This window comes from Hemiscyllium ocellatum, chromosome 2 (assembly GCF_020745735.1).
Source record: "Hemiscyllium ocellatum isolate sHemOce1 chromosome 2, sHemOce1.pat.X.cur, whole genome shotgun sequence".
Taxonomy (NCBI): Eukaryota; Metazoa; Chordata; class Chondrichthyes; order Orectolobiformes; family Hemiscylliidae; genus Hemiscyllium; species Hemiscyllium ocellatum.
Window position 1 is genome coordinate 75,100,127 of NC_083402.1, and position 22,708 is coordinate 75,122,834.

General features: G+C 37.2%; 1 protein-coding gene across 2 annotated transcripts in view; it reads right to left on the minus strand.

Moving 5' to 3' along the window:
* Positions 1-1,486: 1,486 nt before the first annotated feature.
* Positions 1,487-22,708, minus strand: part of cep120 (centrosomal protein 120) — a 101,663-nt gene continuing 80,441 nt past the window's right edge. For both annotated transcript variants that reach the window (XM_060837694.1, XM_060837686.1), the window contains 5 exons: positions 22,106-22,267; positions 19,665-19,787; positions 13,987-14,085; positions 8,494-8,639; positions 1,487-4,709 (listed from right to left, as the gene is read on the minus strand). In XM_060837694.1, the coding sequence (XP_060693677.1) occupies positions 4,475-4,709; positions 8,494-8,639; positions 13,987-14,085; positions 19,665-19,787; positions 22,106-22,267 (765 nt within the window). In that variant the 3' untranslated portion in view covers positions 1,487-4,474. The remainder of the gene's footprint in view (positions 4,710-8,493; positions 8,640-13,986; positions 14,086-19,664; positions 19,788-22,105; positions 22,268-22,708) is intronic.

Below are 22,708 nucleotides of genomic sequence, written 5' to 3' on the forward strand. Positions count from 1 at the left end.
ACTGGGTCAAAATTCTGAAGGAATGGTGATATATTTTCAAGTCAGAAAGATGAGTTGTTTGGAGGAAGTTGCAGGTCTTCCTGTGTATCTGCTAATCTTGTTCTTCTAGATAGAAGTGTTTGTGGGTTTGGAAGGTGCTGACTAAATGAATTTATATAGTGCATCTTGTAGATGGTACACATTACTGCTACTGAGTATTGGTGGTGGAGGGATTGAATTTTTGCGAACGTGGTGCCAATCAAGCAGACTGCTTTGGTCTGGATGACGTCAAGCTTCTTGAGTATTATTGGAGCGAGACCCATCCAGTGAAAATGAGGAATATTCCATCAAACACCTGACCTATGCCTTGTAGATGGTGGATGGGCTTTGCGGAGTCAGGAATTGAGTTGTAGGTTTCCAAGTCTCTGACGCTGTGCACTGCCTGCTATCTACTTGCTCATATACAGTTAACATAATGGTACACTTGTGAGTTTTTTGGTTAAAGCTGAATGTTTGTAGGTTTCAATCCCTATCAAGAACAGTTTATAAAAGTCATCTGGATCAGAAGGAAAATACTGATGAAAGCATTTCAACTTGGATTGATCATCTATTGCAGGAAATACCCAGCTGTTTGTTTTTTTGTAAAAATTGATATGTGGGCTCCAATCTTCCCTGGGGAATATCAGAGGCTGGTTGCTTCTTCCCATGGTGTTCTTGCAGTGCCCAACATTCATTTCTGGCATGGACGGGATTGCTAGAACCATCCGCTCAATCCACGTGACCAAGAAATCTTGAAAAGGAGACTTTGTCCCTTCTGAGGGGTGAATCTCTGACCCTCACCTTGATAAAACTGCCTGGATTGTGTCTCAGCTGTGGGATGGCCTGGTTTAAAGTCAGTCATTTTTTTAAACTGAGGTGGCCAGCAGTACAATGTAAACATTCAACTCCCTTAAAATTCAGCCCCAAGTATATAATTGCTATGTGATGCTTCTGGATATGTCTCCCAAATATGTTTCTTTTCCCCACTTACATTTGTGGTCCAAGCTTTGGTGTCTGGTCATATATTTGTGTAGCATTTAAGATCTGCTATGTAAGTTGTTTAATTCCATTCCATATCAATAAAAATTCTTTTGCAGTAACTTCATTTTGAGGTCACATGTCCCCAACTACTTGAGGCTTCATAACTAAATCTCTTGATGCTAGTGGTCAATTTGGTGCCAGAGATCAATTTATTGTGAAAGTTATTCCAAGATGTAGTTTTCAAGTACTCTGCAACACTCAACTGGATTATTTTATTCATCCTCAGGTTGCCAACAGATTCACCCAGTGGGAATACTGTCAACTAGTATCCACACAGCTTGAAGGATTAAAAGATTGTGAATCAACTGTTACAAATTTACCAAGAAATAATGTAACCCAATTACGTTTTTGGTAGTTAAACAGATGACGTTCTGCAAAATAACACTTTGATTTAAGTCGTTTGTTTATTAAATCAAAAACCAATTCAATTAAATCACAAAAGTTGCATTAAAAATTCGCAGTTCAAGTTCTGATCCATAATGTTAAATAGAATCAAATTTCATGGAGAATGGTAAGTAGAAAATCAATACTACCACATAGGGCCAGAGCTTTTCCTTTGCAGGAGCAGCGCCCTCTGCTGCTAACAAAAGTTTCAAATCCATCATTTGTGCCAAGGAGATTCAAATAGCAGGTTGATTTCTTGCAAACCGTACTGATTAGTTACGTATTCAGATTTCACTGCACAGACTTTCCTATTCCAATGGAATAAATGTTAGTTATAATGTTGTACAACAGGTTTTGTTTTTATTTTACTGGGAGGAACAGAACAATCCTAAACTTATTATGCAATGCTGTCAGCCGTTTACCTCCAATACTGCTTTAAGGTTAAGTGGACCATACAGCTCCTTGACCATTTAATATTATCATGGTTGATACAATCCTGACACTCCCCTAAGGTTAACTGGGCCATACAGCTCCTTGAACATTTAATATTATTATGGTTGATATGATCCTGCTTTAATGTCATTTTCCCATCATTCCCCATTACCTTTGATAGTTACATCTATCCAATATATTTAACGATTCACCTCAGTAACTTTGGTCAAGAATTTTGAAGATTCAGGATTCTTTAAAAAAAAACTCAATGCCATCTTAAAATGAGTAAGAATCCTGATTTTGAAACTTTACCTTCTATTTTTAAGCACCCCCTACTCAGACAGCAGAACATCCTCAGTATTGACTTTGTCAAGCCTCCTCAGAACCAAATGTTTCAAAATATCTTGTCAATTTTCTTCAGTCTAACAGACCCAATTTTTCTTCGTAAGGCAGACTCAAAATCACCCAAATAAATCTTCGCTAAATTGTTTCCAGCACAAGTATATCCTTCCTTAATTAAGAACAAAACTGTACACAGTACACTAGGTGTGTTCACCACCGCCCTGTACAGCAAGATCTTTCTTTTTGTATTTTATTACCTTTTACAATATATGTCAACATCCAATAGGGTTCCATATTTTCCAAAGTACAGTTGCTGGGCTGTGTATAATTTATAGTTTTCTGCTTTGTCTCCTTTACATGAACATGGATGCTACAGCTGCAGTTTTCTAATTGACTGGGACCTTTCTAGAACTTCTGCCAGTAATACTCCCTTCACCAACTTAAGCAATTTTAATTAGAATATATATTCTCAAGAATCAAATTTTATACAATGTAGACACATGAAGTTCCTTTACGTCTAACATGAGAACATAAGAAATGGGAGTAAACTACATGGCCCTTGAAGCCCACTTTACCATTCAAAATTACTGTAGTATCTAGGCTTAATCTCCACTTTCTTTCTCAATCTCTTAATAATAAATGGTTCAAAATGGGGAGAAAAAAGCAGCTTGAAATAAATTATTGTTTGACTATCAATTATAGCAAGTGTGTTCAGGTTTGATGAGCTGAAGTCATAACCTGAATATCTTTGTGCACAGAAAATAACTATGATACTGACTAGTACTTGGTTTGCCCACGTATACCTTCTCTGCATTCCAGGTATTTTCCAAAAAAAATTCTTTAAAATCTTCAAACTGAAGGACTTGGAATAAGATTTATAGTGATGCAGTAGGTCAATACCTCTATAAATGCTTGTTAATACATAAATTTCAACATTGGAAAATAAATTTTAATAAGACATATATATATTCCTCATCTACTTATTTAAAACTCCAGAGAACACATTTTAAAAAGCCAAACTTGGTGCAATTTTTCCACATCAGTGTGTTACTTAAACAAGAGTTGGTGAATTAAGATTTTTAAAATCAGTCTGACAAAACATTTTACAACATCATATAAAAAACATCAACTGACTAAATGACCAAAAGCACTTAATTAAAACCTTTGAAGTGAAATAATTTCAGAATATTTAAAGTAATACTGGTGCATTCTCCTCTGAAAGTGAGCGCAAAGCAATACTTGTGACTATTAAATCCTGTAAAACCTCTCCCGCCAGCCTTTAGAACTGCGTTGGATACTGATTTGGCATCTTCTGCATGGTAAATACTCATTCTAAAAAGTTACAATTAAATTATTTTCTACTTAGCTTAACTGCAAAATGCAAATTTTTGTCACGTTTGACACAAGTACACTTAGTCAGATTTTTGCTCTCATGAGAGTTGCACTGTAATTACTTTGACAGAATGGTATATTTCAAGTCACAATAATAAAAAATAAATTAAAGCCAAACTGGTTGAGTATATTAACCATATAGTATATGTGGCATAAAGGACTTTTAGATATGTTTGCTAAGGCAGCTGGGTTTTCAATGAACATGATTTTAAAAAATGGATTATTTATTTGATATTGATTAAAATGCCATTCAAACAATTTCAGATTTCCATCTTCCCAACTCTACAGAAGATCGTATTAAAACATGTCCTCTGTACAGTTCCAAAATTTTGCATATACCTCAATTGCAGGTAATGAATTTATTGCTGTATACAAAGCAGAAACCTCCTGGTATCTCCACATTCTATGACCCTTTCAAAAATTTTTTTTAACTCAGCTATTGTTTTTACCATGAGGTGCTATTGTCATATCTGTTCTTCTTGATAGCTGATTTTCCTGCATGTATGGCATCAGCTTATCAGCCCAGTGATACTAGCAAAGAAAAAAAATGCATAAAATTTAATTGGTATTTAATGAATTTGAGTGGGGTTTACTCTCAAAAATAGCTATTTATAGACCCATTTAAAAAACATCACACATCAATAGAAGTAACTGTTCAAAGAATGAACAGAAATTTTGTTTCAAGATAATTTTTCAAAAACCTATTAGTTGTATAAAAGTCAATGTAAACTCTATCAAATATGAAAATATGAAATATACACAAAATTTACACTAAGTTTCTATCAAAGGTATGATTAGCGAAATGGTAGATGATTTTGTGGTTGTCTTGTTACATGCCACATAAACATTCAGTGACATATTATTTTCATCTCTGACCACCTCTCTTTGTCATAACTTCACGGATTTGTTTGTCAAGCTCACTGATAATCCGATCCTCGTGAGTGTATACCCCTGTCCTTAGTAAAGTGTCCCTCTCCTCTATGAGCCGAGCAAGATAGTTGTCCAAAGCCTCATCTGGCTGTTGAACATGATCTCCAGCCTCCCTTCCAACTGCAGGAGCACGCTGATCTGAAGCATCTTTAACTTCTTGTAGCTTTAACCTGATAAAAATATAAAATTTCTATCATACATATCTTTTAAAAGGTTTACGTTCTAATAGTACTTCCTGTGAAACAAGTAAAAATTTCAGATTCCTTTAAACCATGCGATAGAAAGAATAAAAAAATGGAATGAGAAGTGCAATGATTAATGGAGGTGAAATATTATCACACAATGTCTTCTAGTTGTGAATTATAGATGAATGTTTATCTTTCATTGAGTTTTGATCTTTGCTGCTGCGATTGCTGCAGGAATGTTACATGTGGGTGAGAAGGGGAGCTACCATCACTTGTCATATATACACAGCTTTCAGCTTCACAGTCATGTTACGGGTACATTAGCAAACAACAAATCGAGGTTAAGAACAGGCAGAAGTGGCGCTAGGCCTCTTTCAACAATGTCACAAAGCCTCAAGGCTATCTACTAACTTAAAATGCAAAACATTCCTTCATCAAAATATTCTGAGAAAAAGTAAGATTATGGAAAAATAATAGGAGCATTTCAATGACGCATTCAAGGTCACAAATTCACAAATGGGAATGCTACCAAAGGTAAGTGCCTTTGATGCCATCACAACGTCCGACAGAATTGGAAAATCTGAGTTTAGCACTCACTGTGAATCTAAAATGTGGATTGGCATGTAAAACAAATTTCTCTGTTCAAATTGTACGAGTGCAAGTTACTAGTACAAGAACACGCAGCATGGACTGGTTGGAGCAAAGGGTCTGTTTCTGTGCTGGATGACTCTACGACTCCATGAGGTAGAATAGATTATTTCATCTGCTTCTCCATTCAATACAATCATGGCTGATCTTGGGCTTCAGCTCCAGTTTTCCAATATGTGTAAAGCCAACAACTTAACTTTTGCTCAAGCTTTCCAGATACCTTACGCTTCCAAGGTAATCACAGAGACGTACAACATGGAAACAGACTTTTTGGTCCAACTAATCGATGCTAAACATGTTCCAAACTAAAGTAGTCCCACCTGCCTGCGCTTGGCCCATACCCCTGCAAACCTTTCCTATTCACATACTTATCCAAATATCTTTTAAATGTTGTCAACTGTACTTGCATTCTCAACTTCCTCTGGCAGTTCATTCCACACAGAAACCATCTATGTGAAAAAACGTTGGTCCTCATGTCCTTGTTAAAACTTTCTCCTCTCACCTTAAAATATTTTCTCTAATTCTGAACTCCCCCACTACCCTAGGGAAAAAGACGCTTGCTGTTCACCCTATTTATGCTCAAGGTTTTATAAACCTCTATAAGGTCACCCTTCAATCTCCTACACTCCAGTGAAAAAAGTCCCAGCTTATTTTTATAACTCAAACCCTCCATTTCTAGCAACATCCTGGTAAATCTCTTCTGAACCTTCTCCAATTTAATAATGTCCTTCCTATACCAGGGTGACCAGAACTGCACATACTACTCCAGTACAGGCCTCACCAACATCCTGTACAACATCATAATGACATTCTAACTCCTATACTCCAAAGTCTGAGCAATGAAGGCAAGTGTGCTAAACGCCTTCTTAACCATCCTGTCTACCCGTGATGCAAATTTCAAAGAAATATGTACCTGAAACCCTTATCCAACATTATCCAAGCACCAGCATAAATGCATAAGTCCTGCCCTTATTTGTTTTATCAAATTGCAATACCACACATTCATTGAAATTAAACTCCTCAGAGCATTCACCAAATTGATCCAGATCTCTTTGTAATCTTCAATAACCTTCTTCACTGTCCATTATACCACCAATCTTGGTGTCATCTGCAAACTTACTAAATATGCCTCTTATATTCTCATCTAAATCATTTATATAAATGACAAACAAAAGTGAATCCAGTACTGATTCTTGTTGAACATTGCTGGTTACAGGCCACCAGACCAAAAAACAACCCTCCACCACCACTCTGTCTCCTACCATCAAGCCAACTTTGTATCCAATTGGCAAGCTCACCCTGAATCACATGTGATTTAACTTTATTAATTAGTCTACCATGTCAAACTTTGTCAAAGGCTTTAAAAGTTCATGTAAGCAACATCTATCACTCTATTCTCATCAATCTTTTTGGTTAATCAAAAAAACGGAATCAAGTTTGTGTGACCTAATTTTCCTCATGCAAAACCATGTTGACTATCCCTAAATCAGTCCTTGCCTCTCAATGCATGTAAATCCAATCCTTCAGAATCACCTCCAACAACTTACCCACCACCAATGTCAAGCCCACAGGTCTATAGTTGCCAGGCTTTTCCTTAAAACATTTCTTAAATACAGGCAGAACATTAGTCACCCTCCAGCACTTTATCTGTGGTTATAGATGATACAAATATTTCTGCTAGGGGCTCCGCAATTTATTCCCTAACTTCCTGAATACACTTGGTCACATTCAGAGATTTGTTCACCTTAATGTTTTCTAAGACTTCCAGCACTACTTCTTCTGAAATATGAACTGACTTTCAAAACATAAGTATTTATTTTCCAGAATTCTCTAATCTCCATTTGTTTCTCCAGAGTAAAAACTGGTTTTAAGAGTTAATTTAGTATCTCTATTTCAAATTCATGCTTGAAATGCAGCAGTCATATGAGTTCCCTTCCCTCAATATCCTAAATGAGAAATCGGCCTAGGCATTCTGCATCACTGCTATTGCAAACCTACCTAGTCAGTATTCATGCTGGTATTCCTGCAGTTTCACATGCTACAAAATTAACCTCATCAGCAGCCTTCTTAATAGGGCTCTGAGCCATTTGTTCATTGTTTAAACTTGCTGCTGACATAGGGAGTATCAAAGCCTGCAGGATAGCGTAATCAGATAATCTCTCACTGTACATTACAATATATCTTGATTCTGAACAGTGTCCAGTATCTCTCTGATTAACCTACGCATGTGAACCTAGATATTTCACGTGGCCAATAGCACAAACATGGTATTTGTTACAAATAGGTGTTTGTGTCAAGCCAAAAAGACCTCCTGCAAGTCACACAAACGAGTGACATAGTATATGAAGTTTGGCGATGTATGGCCATATATGCCGAAGAATGAGTGATAACATTAAACAGCATATCCCTTCGGCTGTCCACAACAAGAAAGGTAGTGGCAATACCCATACAACCTATGCTTGCAAAACTCACAACAAAGTCCAACAATAGGACAGGATTTGCTGAACAATTGAGTGTGTGGTGTATTATACGGACAACCATTTAATGTCACCAAGTTCACAGTGGGCTGCTTATGTGCACTGGAAGCTGTGTGTATAAATACACAAACCCTGTTCTTTACAAAAAGAACATGTGTGCACACTGTGCCTGTTTCAACTCAATAAAACAGGTGACAGCTATTCTCTGCTTCATTTCCCAGGGCAATTCCGTGACCAATCAGAACCAACCTGACTGATTTGAAATTTAAATAAAGCCTGGAAGTTAATTGTCAATCATTACTAACTAGTGGATACTCCATGACACTATCAGAGTCTACTTGTCAAGCAGTGCTTTCCTCTCATTACACAAAAATGTTTTCTGTTCAAAATAGTATTTCTTGTGATATGTCCTGATGAATGCAAGATAAAAACAAAGAAAAAAACATGTTTCCTTAAAACAATACTCAAGTTCTGTAGAGCCAAATGATTATTTTTCGAACCAATTCACCCCAAATATTGCGTTTATTGCTAAGGCTTATGAAAATGGTTCTCTTTTCATATCATGCATATATATCAAATGCTTCACATTTTTATCTTAAACTTAAAATTATGTAATTACGTGGCATTTCTCCACTTTCTGGTACCTGTTCAATTCATTCCTAATTTCTGCCAATTCTTGTCGTTCTGTTTTAACTACTTCTTTCTCCTCAGCTGCCAGGTAACGCAACCTCATATGTTCCAGTTCTTGTTGCTGTTTCTTAAGTCGTGCCATAGCATTTTCTTGCTCACGCTACAATAAAATACATTAAAATAAAATTGCAATCAGTGAATGACTTTCCAGACTCAATTACTAACAGCATGTGAATGATATTTAAACTCATTCAACTAACTTTTCATTGATAATTCAAGAACTTTGCATTGTTAACTGATTTACCACTCAAGTATATTGAAGAGTGTGAAGCTCCTATAACGAATTTGACATTTAAACTTATTATTTTAACTGATATTTTCTGATTCCGACTCTGTACTTATTAATGATTCAAGTTGATTCTTGAGTAGATGCAGAGTTGCTTGTCTGTTTACACATTAATCCGTAAGCCCTCTACAGGATGTTGCAATTTTCACTGGTCAACTGATTGAAACTTTCAGTGTAAAAGCTCATCGGAAATCTAACAACACTCATAGCATAATCCAGCCACGTACAGTAATCCTGAAGCAGATTCTTAAGTAGAAGTCTACTTGCACTCCAAACAAGAGTGAATCAAGTTGCAAAGTTATTCCATAATTAGAATGGAAACTAAATGAAAGAAAATTCTCCTGCCTCTAAAATAAAAAAGCTGCTTTGTAATGTGTTTCCCTCCTGATTACAGCTCATGGGGACGAAGGCTCAGGTCTATGTTAAATCATTTAAGGATACTTTAACATCTGTCTATTGAGAAAGTTTGCACAGTATTCGTTTCAAAATTTGGTTTTGTATTGAAAATGATTCTTACCAACATTTGATCAAACAGCATGATAGTAATGATATGCCTGTTGTAAAAGATAATTTGGAGACGCCAGTGTTGGACTGGGGTGTACAAATTTAAAAACCACCTGATGAAGGAGCATCGATCTGAAAGCTAGTGCTTCCAAGTAAACATGTTGGACTATACCTGGTGTTGTGTGATTTTTAACCCTGTTGGAAAACTACCTGATCTCTTCAGAACATGAATATTAACCAGTGAAATAATTCCCTATGAGGATGATAAAAAGAAATAGGGAGACAAAGTCTACATTCTTAGTGCTATGTAACTTCGGTAGTATGAAAGACAGGTTTGTGATAAGTATAAAGGGTTCTACAAGTTCAGGTGATTCTCCATCTGGTGTATGCTTGCTGTTGTCCATGAGTTTGACATTAAATGCTCAGTTCTAGTACTCTATTGTTTTTATTCTCTGTCATAATATCCCTGTCTGTGTATTAATGTGCATTAATGTGTTTATTAATATTTTCTGAAAAAATATCTTTGTTTGTATACATGTTCACACTTCTGTTACCAGAAGAAATAAAACTTAATTAATGTGAAATAATTGTGTTCAATTTGTTTGTTTTAATATTCTGAGCTCTGGCTTGGCACCTTTTGAATGGCATCATCAAAACATCATCTCATCATGTGGATCTCATGAACTAGGCTGTAGTACAGTCCCAGTATAATATTTATCTGAACTACTTTTGAAATGGAGCATTGGAGTTAAGCACCTTATCAAAACAGGCAAAGTGTGATCTCAGTACTGTGTTTGTTCTGATTCCAACACAAATAAGACACCTATAAATCTTTAGCCCACCATTTCATATAGTGGCAATCTTTAAGCAAAAAACTGTTAGCCACATCATAATTTATTTACATATGTTGACAACCAAAAAACATCATAAATATACACCATATTTCATAACCTTTCAAGTGGTCTCACAGTGGGGGCAGCCAAGCTATTTGAGACAATAAGCAAAGAACATTTTTTAATAATTAAGATTAAATTCATTTCAAAATATATTGGAAATGATATGTAACTGATGTAGGAAGACACCTTAGTGTCAGAGACTAACAATTTAAATGTTTCATCATTTAGTTTTGATGTCATTGAATGCATAAAACTCCCAAGTAAATGATCTACCAGTACAGCACACAAAACAATACTTTTCACTGTATCTTGGTACATGCAAAAACAATAAATCAATTAATCACTCGAAATACAGTACATCACTAAAACAGAAAGAACAGAATTCTCTTTTGCAAGTGTCACTGTTAAGAGGTCTCTCTACCAAGTAAATAAACATCTTTACTTGGCAGTACTGCTCATAAATCTGAAGAGTTGTTGTAAACATACAGCCATTAGACTAAACAATGGTCAATCGCTGGTCATTGGACACTGGTTGCTAAGCTGTAGCACAAGCCTTTGGCAGATACTGAAGAATGCAACAAGAGTGGTTTTCTGAAAATAACCCAGAGTTGTCAAGCGTATAGAACAACCTGGATGACTTCAAGACTTTTTTTTTGCATACAACTGCTTCATTTTCGGAAAAATTTACAACAAATCTTTAACCAATTTGTTCAGAAATAAATCAATTTAGAGAAAAAAAATGCTGAAAGGTTGAGAAGAAATTCAAGGGGAACGGGAGTTCTTAGAACTGACAAGAGTTTCCAGTAAAGAATATCTTTAGCTTTCAGAGATCACTGCTTGCATATATTCTTTAAATACTCCAGCAAAAACAATATTAATACACAAAATGAACACAGACAATATAATCAGAACAAATGTTACTTGTTGCATAAATTGTTATTCCAAACTTAAAGTTGGATCAAGTATGGCTGCACATTGATGGTCTGTATAAAAACCTCAAAAGATACATCATGTTCTGTCTAAAGTAGACTACAGCTGGATGTTATCATTAACATTTTATTAGGGAGTTTTGAGATTTCCTTCTGCGTGCAATAGGTTATGGAAAAGCTTTGACAGAACTCCACAAAGATTTTGGAGCTAAGACATAAACTGAGATTTTAGACCTACCGGGATTCAGTAAGACTTTAATCAAGTTTTGACATTTATTCTGTGAAATAATTAAGTTTAATCATAAAACTTGAGAGCACATGCCAATTGTGGTTCCTGCAGCTGAAGAAATCCTCATATTTGAGCAAAAATATGCAACAAAAAAAATGTTTTGGGGGCAGTCTTGATCCAGAAAACTCCTGCCTATATGTTGTACATGATGTAGAGTGATGTGGGTTCAATGTGGGTTCAGTTCGCACATCAGCGAAGATCTCCCCTTTTGCAACATCTCCTGAGGAATGGTGAGCCTCAGATTGAAATCACCACCAGTCATATTTCTCTAAACAGACAGCAACTTTATAATCGTCTGGGACTATGGCAACTTTACTTTATACTAACGTACCGTCCGCAGTGTTACAATTGTGAGGTAAATATTCTTCTTACAAACAAGATGGTGACAATGTTGGCAATTTGCTCTACAAATCCATCTAGTCCCCGATGAAGGAGCGGTGCTCCGAAAGCTTCCTTTATCAAAAACCCTTGGGGCAAGCTGGTTTTTGGATTTTGGAATAAGTGACCGTTACATGGTGAAATAAAAGAATTACCAAACAGCAAGCGCACCTGTGAGTACTAAGAGTGCTGAGGCAGAATTGACATTTGCCAGAGCTGGGCCATGCTACCATGTCACATTTCAGTGAAGTGGGTTGAGCGGGTGTGGAGTTGGGTTAACTGTTTGCATGCCAAACAACCTTGTTATGAGAAAAAAACTTCACGAAGAAGACTTCGGATTTCGGAGCTTTTCGGATTTCGGATAAAGGATTGTCTACCATACTTCCAAACAAAACTGTTGAACTATAACCTGGTATTGTGTGATTTTTAATTTTGTCCACCCTAGTCCAACACTGGCACCTCCACATCATGGCAACCAAACATCAAAACTGAAGGGAAAATGCTGTCACAGCGATTTACAATGATAAATATTAACAGAGGTGTGAGGAAAATGAAAATTATTTGAGAACCAAGTGTGTTCAGGATGTGAGATTTTTAGATCTATATCTGTAAGATATAGATCTTACTATTCTAATATATGACCCTAAAAACTGCATTGTCATGCTTCCTCTCTTGAAGTTATTAATTTGTTACTGATCCTTCAGTATTTTGCTCAAGTGGTTTGTGTACATGCAAGAGACTAGACACTTAAAGTTGGTATCAACGCGACCAAAAGGGAAGTTAAATCACTGCTCAACCAATATGATCATTTTCTAGACAGCCCACAGGTCTCACTATGCAGCTATAAACAAAGATAATTTAAGATGACCTTTTATTGCCTAATCCTAGCACAGTCAAGCAAAATATAACTTTTAAAAATTCATTCACAGGACGTGAATGTCACTGGCTAGGCTAGTAGCAATTGCTCATCAGGCAGTTAAGAGTCAACCACATTGTTGTGAATCTGAAGTCTCATTGTAGGCCAGACCAGGAAGTCACTGCAGTCTTCTTTCCTCAAGGATATCAGTGAACCAGATGGGTTCTTTACTGTCACTTTAGTTGTGATGGCTAAAAAACTTCAAACTGGCTAAGTAGTATTAACTCCAAGTAGTACAGAGTTTACTTAAAAAGGAAAATAATAAAGTCTATTATTTACTGAAATACACAAATATCTCCATAACTGTTAACATCAAAATACGGTGGTATTCACAAACTAATTCCTGAATATCCCAGTTGTAATTTCTAAACATATGCTTAAGAAACACAGGACAATCGCACAAAACAATGTTTGTCAAAAAAAGCTTTTGTTGCCACCTCAGTGGCTTTTACTAAAATAAAAATAAACGTCACATTTCTAAAACGTATTGATGTAAACATTCAATCTTTGTAGAATATTTACTGCCATTGTTAACACTAAGAATACTTGAGCTGAAGGCAATATCCTCAACGCTACCTTAATTAATGAACTCCTACAGTAGCAATTCAAGTTTATATTTCTCAACTTTATACAGTAACCCCTTTACAATGTGATTGCTAAGCGCAGATCAATGGGAAGCAGAAGAGAGATTATGGTAATCTTGTCTGATTGTAGACAAACAGGAGTCTGGAAGAACACATCAAGCCAGGCAGCATCAGGAGGTGGAAAGTCAATGTTTCGGGTATAACCCTTCTTCAGGTTGACTTCTCCACCTCCTGTTGCTGCCTGGCTTGCTGTGTTCTTCCAGTCTCCTAACTGTCTACTTTGGATTCCAGCATTTGTAGTTTATTTTGTCTCTAACTAATTTTGTTTGATAGTTTAAATAGTTATGGTGAGCGACCAAAAGTTTCATGTTTGCAGGTACAGAGATGAGAGGATGCAAGACAGCAAGGGTGTAGATAGAGAGAAAGGGCAGGTAGAGACTCAGCCTGCAAAAGGACATTGGCATGATAAGAATGGCTCAAGCATGTGAGAAAAATTAACAAGATAATATGGTGTTAGAAAGGACAATAAAAGCAATTAGAACAACTTTGCTGACAATCTTCCCAATTAAATTGATCTTTTTCCATTTTGAAACATGGAATTTAAGAAGTGGTTACTCAAACCATGGTTTACATAGGACATTTGAAAGGAACAGGAGGTGCTTTACCTGTTTTAGCCGTGCTAACTCTTTCAACGCTCGCCCCCACTGCTGCTTATAGTGCAGCTTAGATTTTGTGGCCGATTCCAATTTCCTCTCAAATTCCACCTAATAAAAACATCAAAGGTTGAAACAAAGCTTATGTTTTGATATCACTTAAAAAATTACTACTTCTATTTTCAGGAACAAGATCTGAATCCATGTAAATATTTTAGAAGAAGTAGAATTTTGGCATAATGGGCTGAAATTATTTCTTAAGAACACTTTTACACAGCATTCACTTCATAAGTAATTTATCTCTTGTTCACTTCAGACAGCTGAATTAAATATTATCATCATTAAAGGAACTTTAATATATAAAAGCCAAATGCTGCAGATGCTAGAGACGAAATAAAAACCAAATGCTACAGAAACTCAGCACATCTGGTGAGAAAAACAAAATTAATATATCGAGTCCAATGACTTTTCTTCTGAACTACAATATACTTGGATTTATATTTGAAGGATCTAATTAGTAACATTCGATATGAGTACTTATGAGTTCATGAGTGGGAATAGGTTTGCCCTATCCACTTTGTCCCGACCCCTCATGATTTTGAAAACTTCTATCACATCTTGTCTCCAAGTCTTCTTCTTTCCAAGGCAAGCAGTCCCAAATTCTTCAATTTTTTATCTTAATTTGCGTAAGTATCTTCAGTGCTCTATCTAATGCATTCACTTCCTTCCTTCAGTGTGATTGTCAGAACTATGCACAATACTCCAGATGAGGTCTAACCATTGTCTTAAAAGTTTATCATAACCTTCTACTTTTGAGTTCTATGTCTCTACTTATGAAGCTTAGAATACTGTATCATTTCTCTCTCTACCTGTCAAGCCACCTTTAATGATTTATGCATAATTATAACCAGCTCTCCTGTACACCCTTTTGAACAGTATCCTTTAGTTTATACTACCTCCCATGTTACAATGCCCAACGTTGAACTCCAGGTACCAAATTTTCCATTATCTGTCAAAATGGAAGCATGGGGTAAACTTTAGAGATACTGTTGTGTTTGATTTGATTTGATTTATTGTAGTCACATGTACCTAAGTACAGTGAAAAGCGTTGTGTTGTAAGCAGTACAAGCAGATTATAGTAAGCCAGGACATACAGATCATAGGGTGCTTAGATAGAGTGAGGAATACAGGTTAAACTACACAGGAAGCGTGCAAAGTAAGATCAATATTAACAAGATCAACATTATTTGAAATTGGAGAGTCCATTCATCAGTCTAATAATGGCAGGGAAGAAGCTGTTCTTGAACCTGTTGGTGCATATGTTCAAGCTTCTGTATCTTCTGCCTGACGGAAGAGGTTATAGGAGAGCATCATGAGGGTGGGAGGAGTCTTTGACGATGTTGGCAGCCTTTCCTTGGCAGCAAAAAGTGTGAGCGAACTCCATGGATGGCAGGCTGGCTTCCGTGATGGCCTGCACTGTAGTTTCTTAAGGTCCTAGACAGAGCAGTTACCATACCAGGCCCCTATGCACCCGGATATGCTTTCTGTGGTGCGTCTGTAAAAGTTGGTGAGGGTCTTTATGGACATGTTGAATTTCATAAACTGCTTGAGGAAGAAGAGGCATTGTTGTGCCTTCTTGACCATCCCATCTGCGTGACAGGTCCAGGACAGGTTGTCGGTTATCACCACTCCCAGAAGCTTGATGGTCTCAACCTTCATTGATGTAGATGGGGGTGTATTCTCCTTCTTTCTTTCTGAAAAGAATGTTCAGTTCTTTTGTTTTGCCAACATAGAGAGATTGTTACCATTGAACCATTCCATCAAGCCCTCTACCTCCTTTTTGCATTCCAACTCATTGTTGTTTGATATCCATCCTACCACCCTGGTGTCACCAGCAAACTTGCAGATGGCATTCATTCAGAATTTGGCAACACAATCGTGGGTGTACATGGAATACAATAAGTGGCTGAGAACACATTCTTGGAGGGGCTCCAGTGTTGAGGGTTATCAAGGAAGAGATGCAGGTGTCTATCTTCACTGATTGCAGTCTGTGGGTCAGGAAACTGAGGATCCAGTTGCAGAGGGTAGAGCCAAGGCCTAGGTCTCAGAGTTTTGAGATCAGTCTGGAGGCGATTATGGTGTTGAAGATGGCGCTGTAGTCTATCAGTAGGAGTCTTGACATAGGTGTCATCATTGCTGAGATATTTCAGGGACGAGTGTACGGCTAGGGAAATGATGTCTGTTGTGGACCTGTTATATCAGTAGGCAAATTGCAGGGGATTGAGGGAGGCTGGGAGCGGAGAGAGGGGAGAGGAAATGAGGAAGCTGTGGAAATCTGCATTTACCTTGTGAGGTTGCAGAGCCCCAAGGCACAATATGAGGCGTTCCTCTTCCAGGCATTGGGTGGTAATAGTTTGGCAGAAGAGGAGGACCAGGACCTGCAAGTCTTTGACGGAGTGGGAGGGGGAGTTGAAGTGGTCAGCCATGGGTTGGTGGGTGCGAGTGTCCCAGAGGTGTTCTCTGAAATGATCTGTAAGAAGGCGTCCTGTGACCCAGGTCCACACACCCACCAGCCCACACCCTATCCTGGCACCTTTCTCTGCCAATGCAGGAAGTGCAAAATCTGCGTCCATACCACTCCCCTTACCTTCATCCAAGGCCCCAAGGGATCCTTCCATATCCATCAGAAATACACCTGTACCTCGACCAATGTCATCTACTGCATCCGTTGTATCTGGTGTGGTCTACTCTACATTGGGGAGACAGGACACCTGCTTGCGGATCATTTCAGAGAACATCTCTAGGTCACCCGCACCCACCAACACCACCGGCCCATAGCTGAACACTTCAACTCCTCCCACTACTCCGTCAAGGACATGCAGGTCCTGGGCCTTATCCAACGCCAAACCATTACCATCTGATGCCTGAAGGAGAAACGCCTCATATTGCACATTGGGACCCTGCAACCATACGGGATAATTGTGGATTTCAACAGCTTCCTCATTCCCCCCCCCCGAAACATTTTCCCAGTCCTAAGCCTCCAACCCAGCATCGCCCTCTGGACTCATCCATCACTGTTCCACTCTGACCTATCACCTGCTCCCTCACCTGTATCCACCTATCACTTTCCCAGCTATCTTCCCCCCAACCCCACCCCCCTCCTATTTATCTCTCAGTCTGGACCCACAAGCCTCATTTCTGATGAAAGGCTTATGCCCAAAACGTCGATTCTCCTGCTCCTCGGATGCTGCCTGACCTGCTGTGCTTTCCAGTACCACACTCTCGACTGTGGTGCACCCACCAGTTTGCAGAACTGAGTCTAATCTAGGTAGAGACCCCACTGAGATCAAAGTCTCTGAGCTGATGGTACAGGTAAAAGCCTTATTAGTGCATCCTCTAAGGGTTCAGTGGCTTCCTCCTCAGAGGTGGAGATGGAGAGTATGGTGTCTGCTACTGGCCTCTTCAAGGCAGAAGTTTGTTGATTGCTGCTAGTGGCTCATAAGAAAAGAGAGTTGTGCAAAAGAGATCAAAACTTGTGCAGATTAAAAAGATGTTAGTGTTGATGGTAATGGAAAACAGACCAACACAATGACGCTTGCTGGGTTTGTCACCCATTGGGGTTTCTCCATCTTGACTGGACCGAATGTGTTCTTCTCTGGCCAGCTTGTTGCACGGGCAACGTACCGCCCCCCACATCCCCACTTCTGCCTCTCTTGTTTTATGATTTCATGAAAGTAGCCAGTACATCATGTTTGCATTATTAAAGAGGAAGATTGAAACAGAAATCGCTGAGAGCCATGGCGGACCAGATGTCATGAATCTCACTCGATTAAACACAGACAAAATTCAGACCTTTGTCTCAGAAAGCACAAACTATCTAAAACAAAAACTGTCTTAAAATTTAACAAATTGAAGTTTTGTATATGCTTCTTAAACTAGGGAACTGCCATTCCTTAATCATACTTGTATAACTGGCAAAGTGAACATCTTTTCAATAAGTCTATACAGTGCATAATTAGGGGAGAACATAAAGAGAAGTATTTTTGATTTGCTCAGATTTCCTTCACTATTGCCCATAGTCTAGAATTTTTATTGTATACTGAAATGCCGTTCTCATTCTAAAGCAGTCCATTCTGGTCCCCATGTGACATTTCAAGGGGATCAGAAAGTCTTAACTAATGAAATAGTAAATTGGCTGCTATGGCTGCACTGAAGTTTAATCTTGGATTCAAACATGTCGTGCCATACTGGCATTTTTTCATCAATACACATGAGACTACTTAGCATCAACTTAAAGATGGAAGAACATGTGCAGCCCTCTATTGGTATTCCCCCATTGTAAGGACAAATCATATTGAGGAACAAAACAACAAACAGTATTCTAGAAGAATTTTACATGAGCAATGATCCAAAATATTGAGCCAATCATAATTATTAATGGACAGCAAAGCCCATAAACCTGAAGAGAAGTGAGTATTTCTGTTCAAAGAATCAATGGTGGTTCCTGAAGAAACGTGATAGCAAAATACAGAGCACTTTGGGGAATTGAACTTCCATGCCAGAAGTCCTTAAAAATGGTAGAAGCCGATATAGTTCAATGAAAAACTAATCTGACATCTAAACATTTCATTAAAGTTTTATTATGAAAGATAGATTTTTTTTTAGAACTGTGGAATGATTTAGAGAATAAAATATGCTGAATGTTTGAATTGCCTAAGTTTTTACACCTTTTAATAACCAATCAGCTAATTTGATCTCTAACAGAGCATTAATGTTCCCTAAGTGCTAGATACAAATATGTTTAATGAAGCAAAATTCTCAGCCACAGAAAGTGGTTGATGCCAAAACACTGCAATATTTTCAAGAAGAAATTAGAAACCATTCTTATGGCTAAATAGATCACAAGATATGGGGAGAAACAGGAACACCGTACTGAATTTGACGATTATTCATTATCAGAATAAATGGCAAAGCAGGCTTGAAGGGCCAAATGACTTACTCCTGCTCCTGCTATATTCCTATGTTATGGCTCACTGAGATACTGGCAAATTACATTATGCAAGAGAAAAACCGATTCAGGAAATTGCTTAAACTTCAACAGAAATCTAATACATTTCATGCTGGGTTACTGTTAAACTGCAGCTACTTAGAAGTAAATACCTACATCTGTTCATTTGCATTATCAACTTTGAAAAATCTAACTTCCATGAATGACTTACACATGAAATTTTATGCAATAATTTCAAAGAAAGAAAAAGGTTTCATGGTCCCAGTTTCATTTTCCATTGGAAGTTAAATAGCTATTTGAGAAAACGATCACTACAGATTGCGTAGTTTTTACTTAAGAGTGAAAAATTAGCATCTTTATATTTGTCCCCATGATGAGGTTTTCTTTTCAATCACGAATGTTTTATGTCAATCTCTACGAAGATAAAATAAATTGATTAAGCTTTATAATTCAAAAAAAGGTCTAATTATTTGCTTATCTCCATGTCATTTTTTCATCCAGTTTGTCTAACCAAAAATAACATTTTGTTGGGGCAATTTACCTCAACAAAACATTCAAAAGAAACATTTCTGGAGGTAATCACTCCCTTTAAAAAGGAACAAAATATGTGAGATTGTTTTACTGATTTCTCTACGTTAGTATGGGAACTAAATTATATAAGAGACATCTGAATGCATTTTACCTTTTCAAGAGTTAAAAGATTGATCTCTGACTGAAGTCGAATTTCAGGTTTACTGCTCTGCTGCTCCTTGTACTGATGGAACTCTTTTTCAAGTAGTTTGTATTTCTGTTCTGCTTCATGGAGCTAGATAGAATTCATGAAAGGAAAAAAACTTTCAAGAAACTAAAGGAAGTCAGCTTATCCTTTAGACATTAAACAGATGCTCTAAACATTCACATTCAAAATAAATGGGTTTTTAACACAACTGAAGTACATGCAGACTAACAGCAAGATAGCTGAACACTGACCAAACTGCAGTTTAAAAATGGATGAATAATTTCATTGTTTACATCCTGCTGACAATGCCAGTGAGGATACTAAACAGCAACACATAACTAGCTAATTCTTCTACAGCAGATCATTATTTATACATCTATTCAGTTAGCACTTTGGCAGTTTACACTACATTGCAATAACTTTTTAATATATACACTGTACAATATCCAAGTGTAACTTAATAAATAGGCCAACGGGTATACTGACAACACAGATTTTAGGATGTTACTCCAGCAAGAAATTGAAAAATTATTCTTCCTCCTGATGACTAACTTCAAATTATAAAACATATGAGGTCATTAGTTACTGACAAAATGTTAAATGCTGACATGCAAAAATAACCTGCTTTTGATGAGTGTTAAAACTGAAGTTTTAATTAATGCAGTTTCTTAGACACAAATCGAAGTTGCTAAAACGTATCAGTAATTTAACAACCATGGAAATTGGTCTGAATACAATTATAAAAAACGCATCATCTGAAAATGCATAATAGTTAGCATAGTACCCAAACATGTGAAAATGTTATGTATGAAAAAAAGTTCAGACTGGGAGCTTTTCTGGAAGGGGGAATTTCTTAAAATAGGTCCACAGTCTGAGGAGAAACAGTAGAAACACTCAGATATATTAAGTTTATAGTGTTTCATTGAATAGGCACTGAAGATGGGAAAGGCCTGGTTGTAGAACACACTTATTCTACAATTATGGGTACACAATGTAATTGAATTTATCAACTATGAAACTCGAATGAAACAAAGGCATAGATTTAGTTCAAAACAGTAGCTGCTTTATGAAACTTACTTAATAAATAGCTTAACATTTTATTAACAAGTGGCAAAATGCTGCAAAATAAACTGACAGCCAAAACAGAAAATGGAAATGGATCAATAGCTAGGGCACTTCATATTTAATTTAATTGCAGGAGCATTGAACCTAGACAGCAGAAATTTGAGATCCCACTTTCCAACTGCATACGACAACAAGTTGGTCACTTGAGCCCATGTGATAGTAATTAACACTGGAAGAGAGCTTTCTTATGTGATCAATTGGCAATAAGACGTTTCCATTTCTGTGAATGAATTACAATTAATTCAAAAGTTAATTTTTGTTAATTGGTCAGGAATTTCATTGCTTCATATAGCATTACTGTCAATTTTCATTAACAATGTTGCAGAAAGCTATCCTGACAACTAATGTATAGCCCTCGACGCTTGAATATTTCTGTGCACTAGATTACCAAATTGCTTGTAATCTGTTACCTTTTGGTCAAAGTAGAATTTTAAGATCTTAGATGAATGTGAAGAGAATATCTTTTCACTCTATGACAGTATACAAGTGCCTTGTACTTGTAACTGTGATTGAAATCTGGTATCCTCACTTGAGCAGCACATCAAGCAAAAGCTGAAAGCACTGTACTGAGCTAGATGCCTAAGTTGTGAGCTCAAATTGTGAAATGGGAGTTGCATCAATGATTTTCCAACTGGCAAGTAAGCTACCTCTAAGCAAAGGTGACATGAAACTTCCTGAGGTGAAAAACACTGATGTCTGCAACTGGGTGCAATTGTACAAATAAGTTATAAAATAGTGGCATAAAAAAGTAGCCTAAATATTTTTGAGCGCACCTATAAATCTACATGGCTGGATTTTACATGTTCCTATCAGGCGTATTTTTGAAAAGGCAGTGTGGGAGAGAAAGGGGTTCACAGAAAACATGCCCACAGTCTGGGGAGAAATGCTGGATGCGTTCTGCAAAACTAAGTTAATAATGTTTCACTTGTTAGGCAATGAAGGTGGAAAAGGCTTCGGAAAGAGCAGGCTGTAGGTGTCTGACATCATGTTGTTGACAATGAGACCATTATGCAAGATCACCTGGTGCCAACTTTCATGGAGATTCTGATAAATGAAGACAAAAGTAATAACAAATTCAATTTCTAAGTGCAAATACACCAGAAAGAATACTTAATGTGATGCCATTGCTAAAATACCTACAAGTATGAAGAAATGAAAATTGCATGCTTCATTGGCAAGATGGATGAGCACAATAAATAAGAACAAACTGATCATAAAGAATTACTAATGCTTTGAAAAAGCATCTTATGTTGCCTCTGACTAGCAATCCTTTTCCTCACCTGCTGTTGTAAACGAGACTTATCATGTTCCAACTGGTTAAGTTTTAACTTTTCCAGCTCTACCTGACGGACAGAATCTTCTGTACAACGTCTCATGGTGTCTTGCATTTCTCGCAAACTTCGATCATGCTCATCTTGTAACTCTCTTCTCAACCTCTGGAGCTATATACAGGATAATAGTTCAAAAACTTACAGATAAACTTAATGACAAACAAGATAATTAATAAAATACTGATGATGCAGTAACCACTTTTGTTAATTCCTGTACACGATGTTGCCAATGTTGGAAGTGCTTAGTGTCCAGTCCAAATGCTGTTGAAAAGGTGTGAAGAAGCCATTGCATCCCTTGTCAAGATATTTTTCACAGTGCTGTTAGGTGAAAAACAACAGGATTTTGGCCCAGCAATGGAGAAGGATGCCAGACATTGAACAGCTGTCCTGTGAAACTTGTTTGCATTACATTATGCAAATTTCAACTGACTGATAAATTATTGGTTTATTTGATCTACTCTAATCTTATACACATCTTGCATGGTTGAAAGAGCTGACCACTCAACAAATTCAAGTGGGAACATCCTTTAGCTTAGTCTGCTCACAATATTT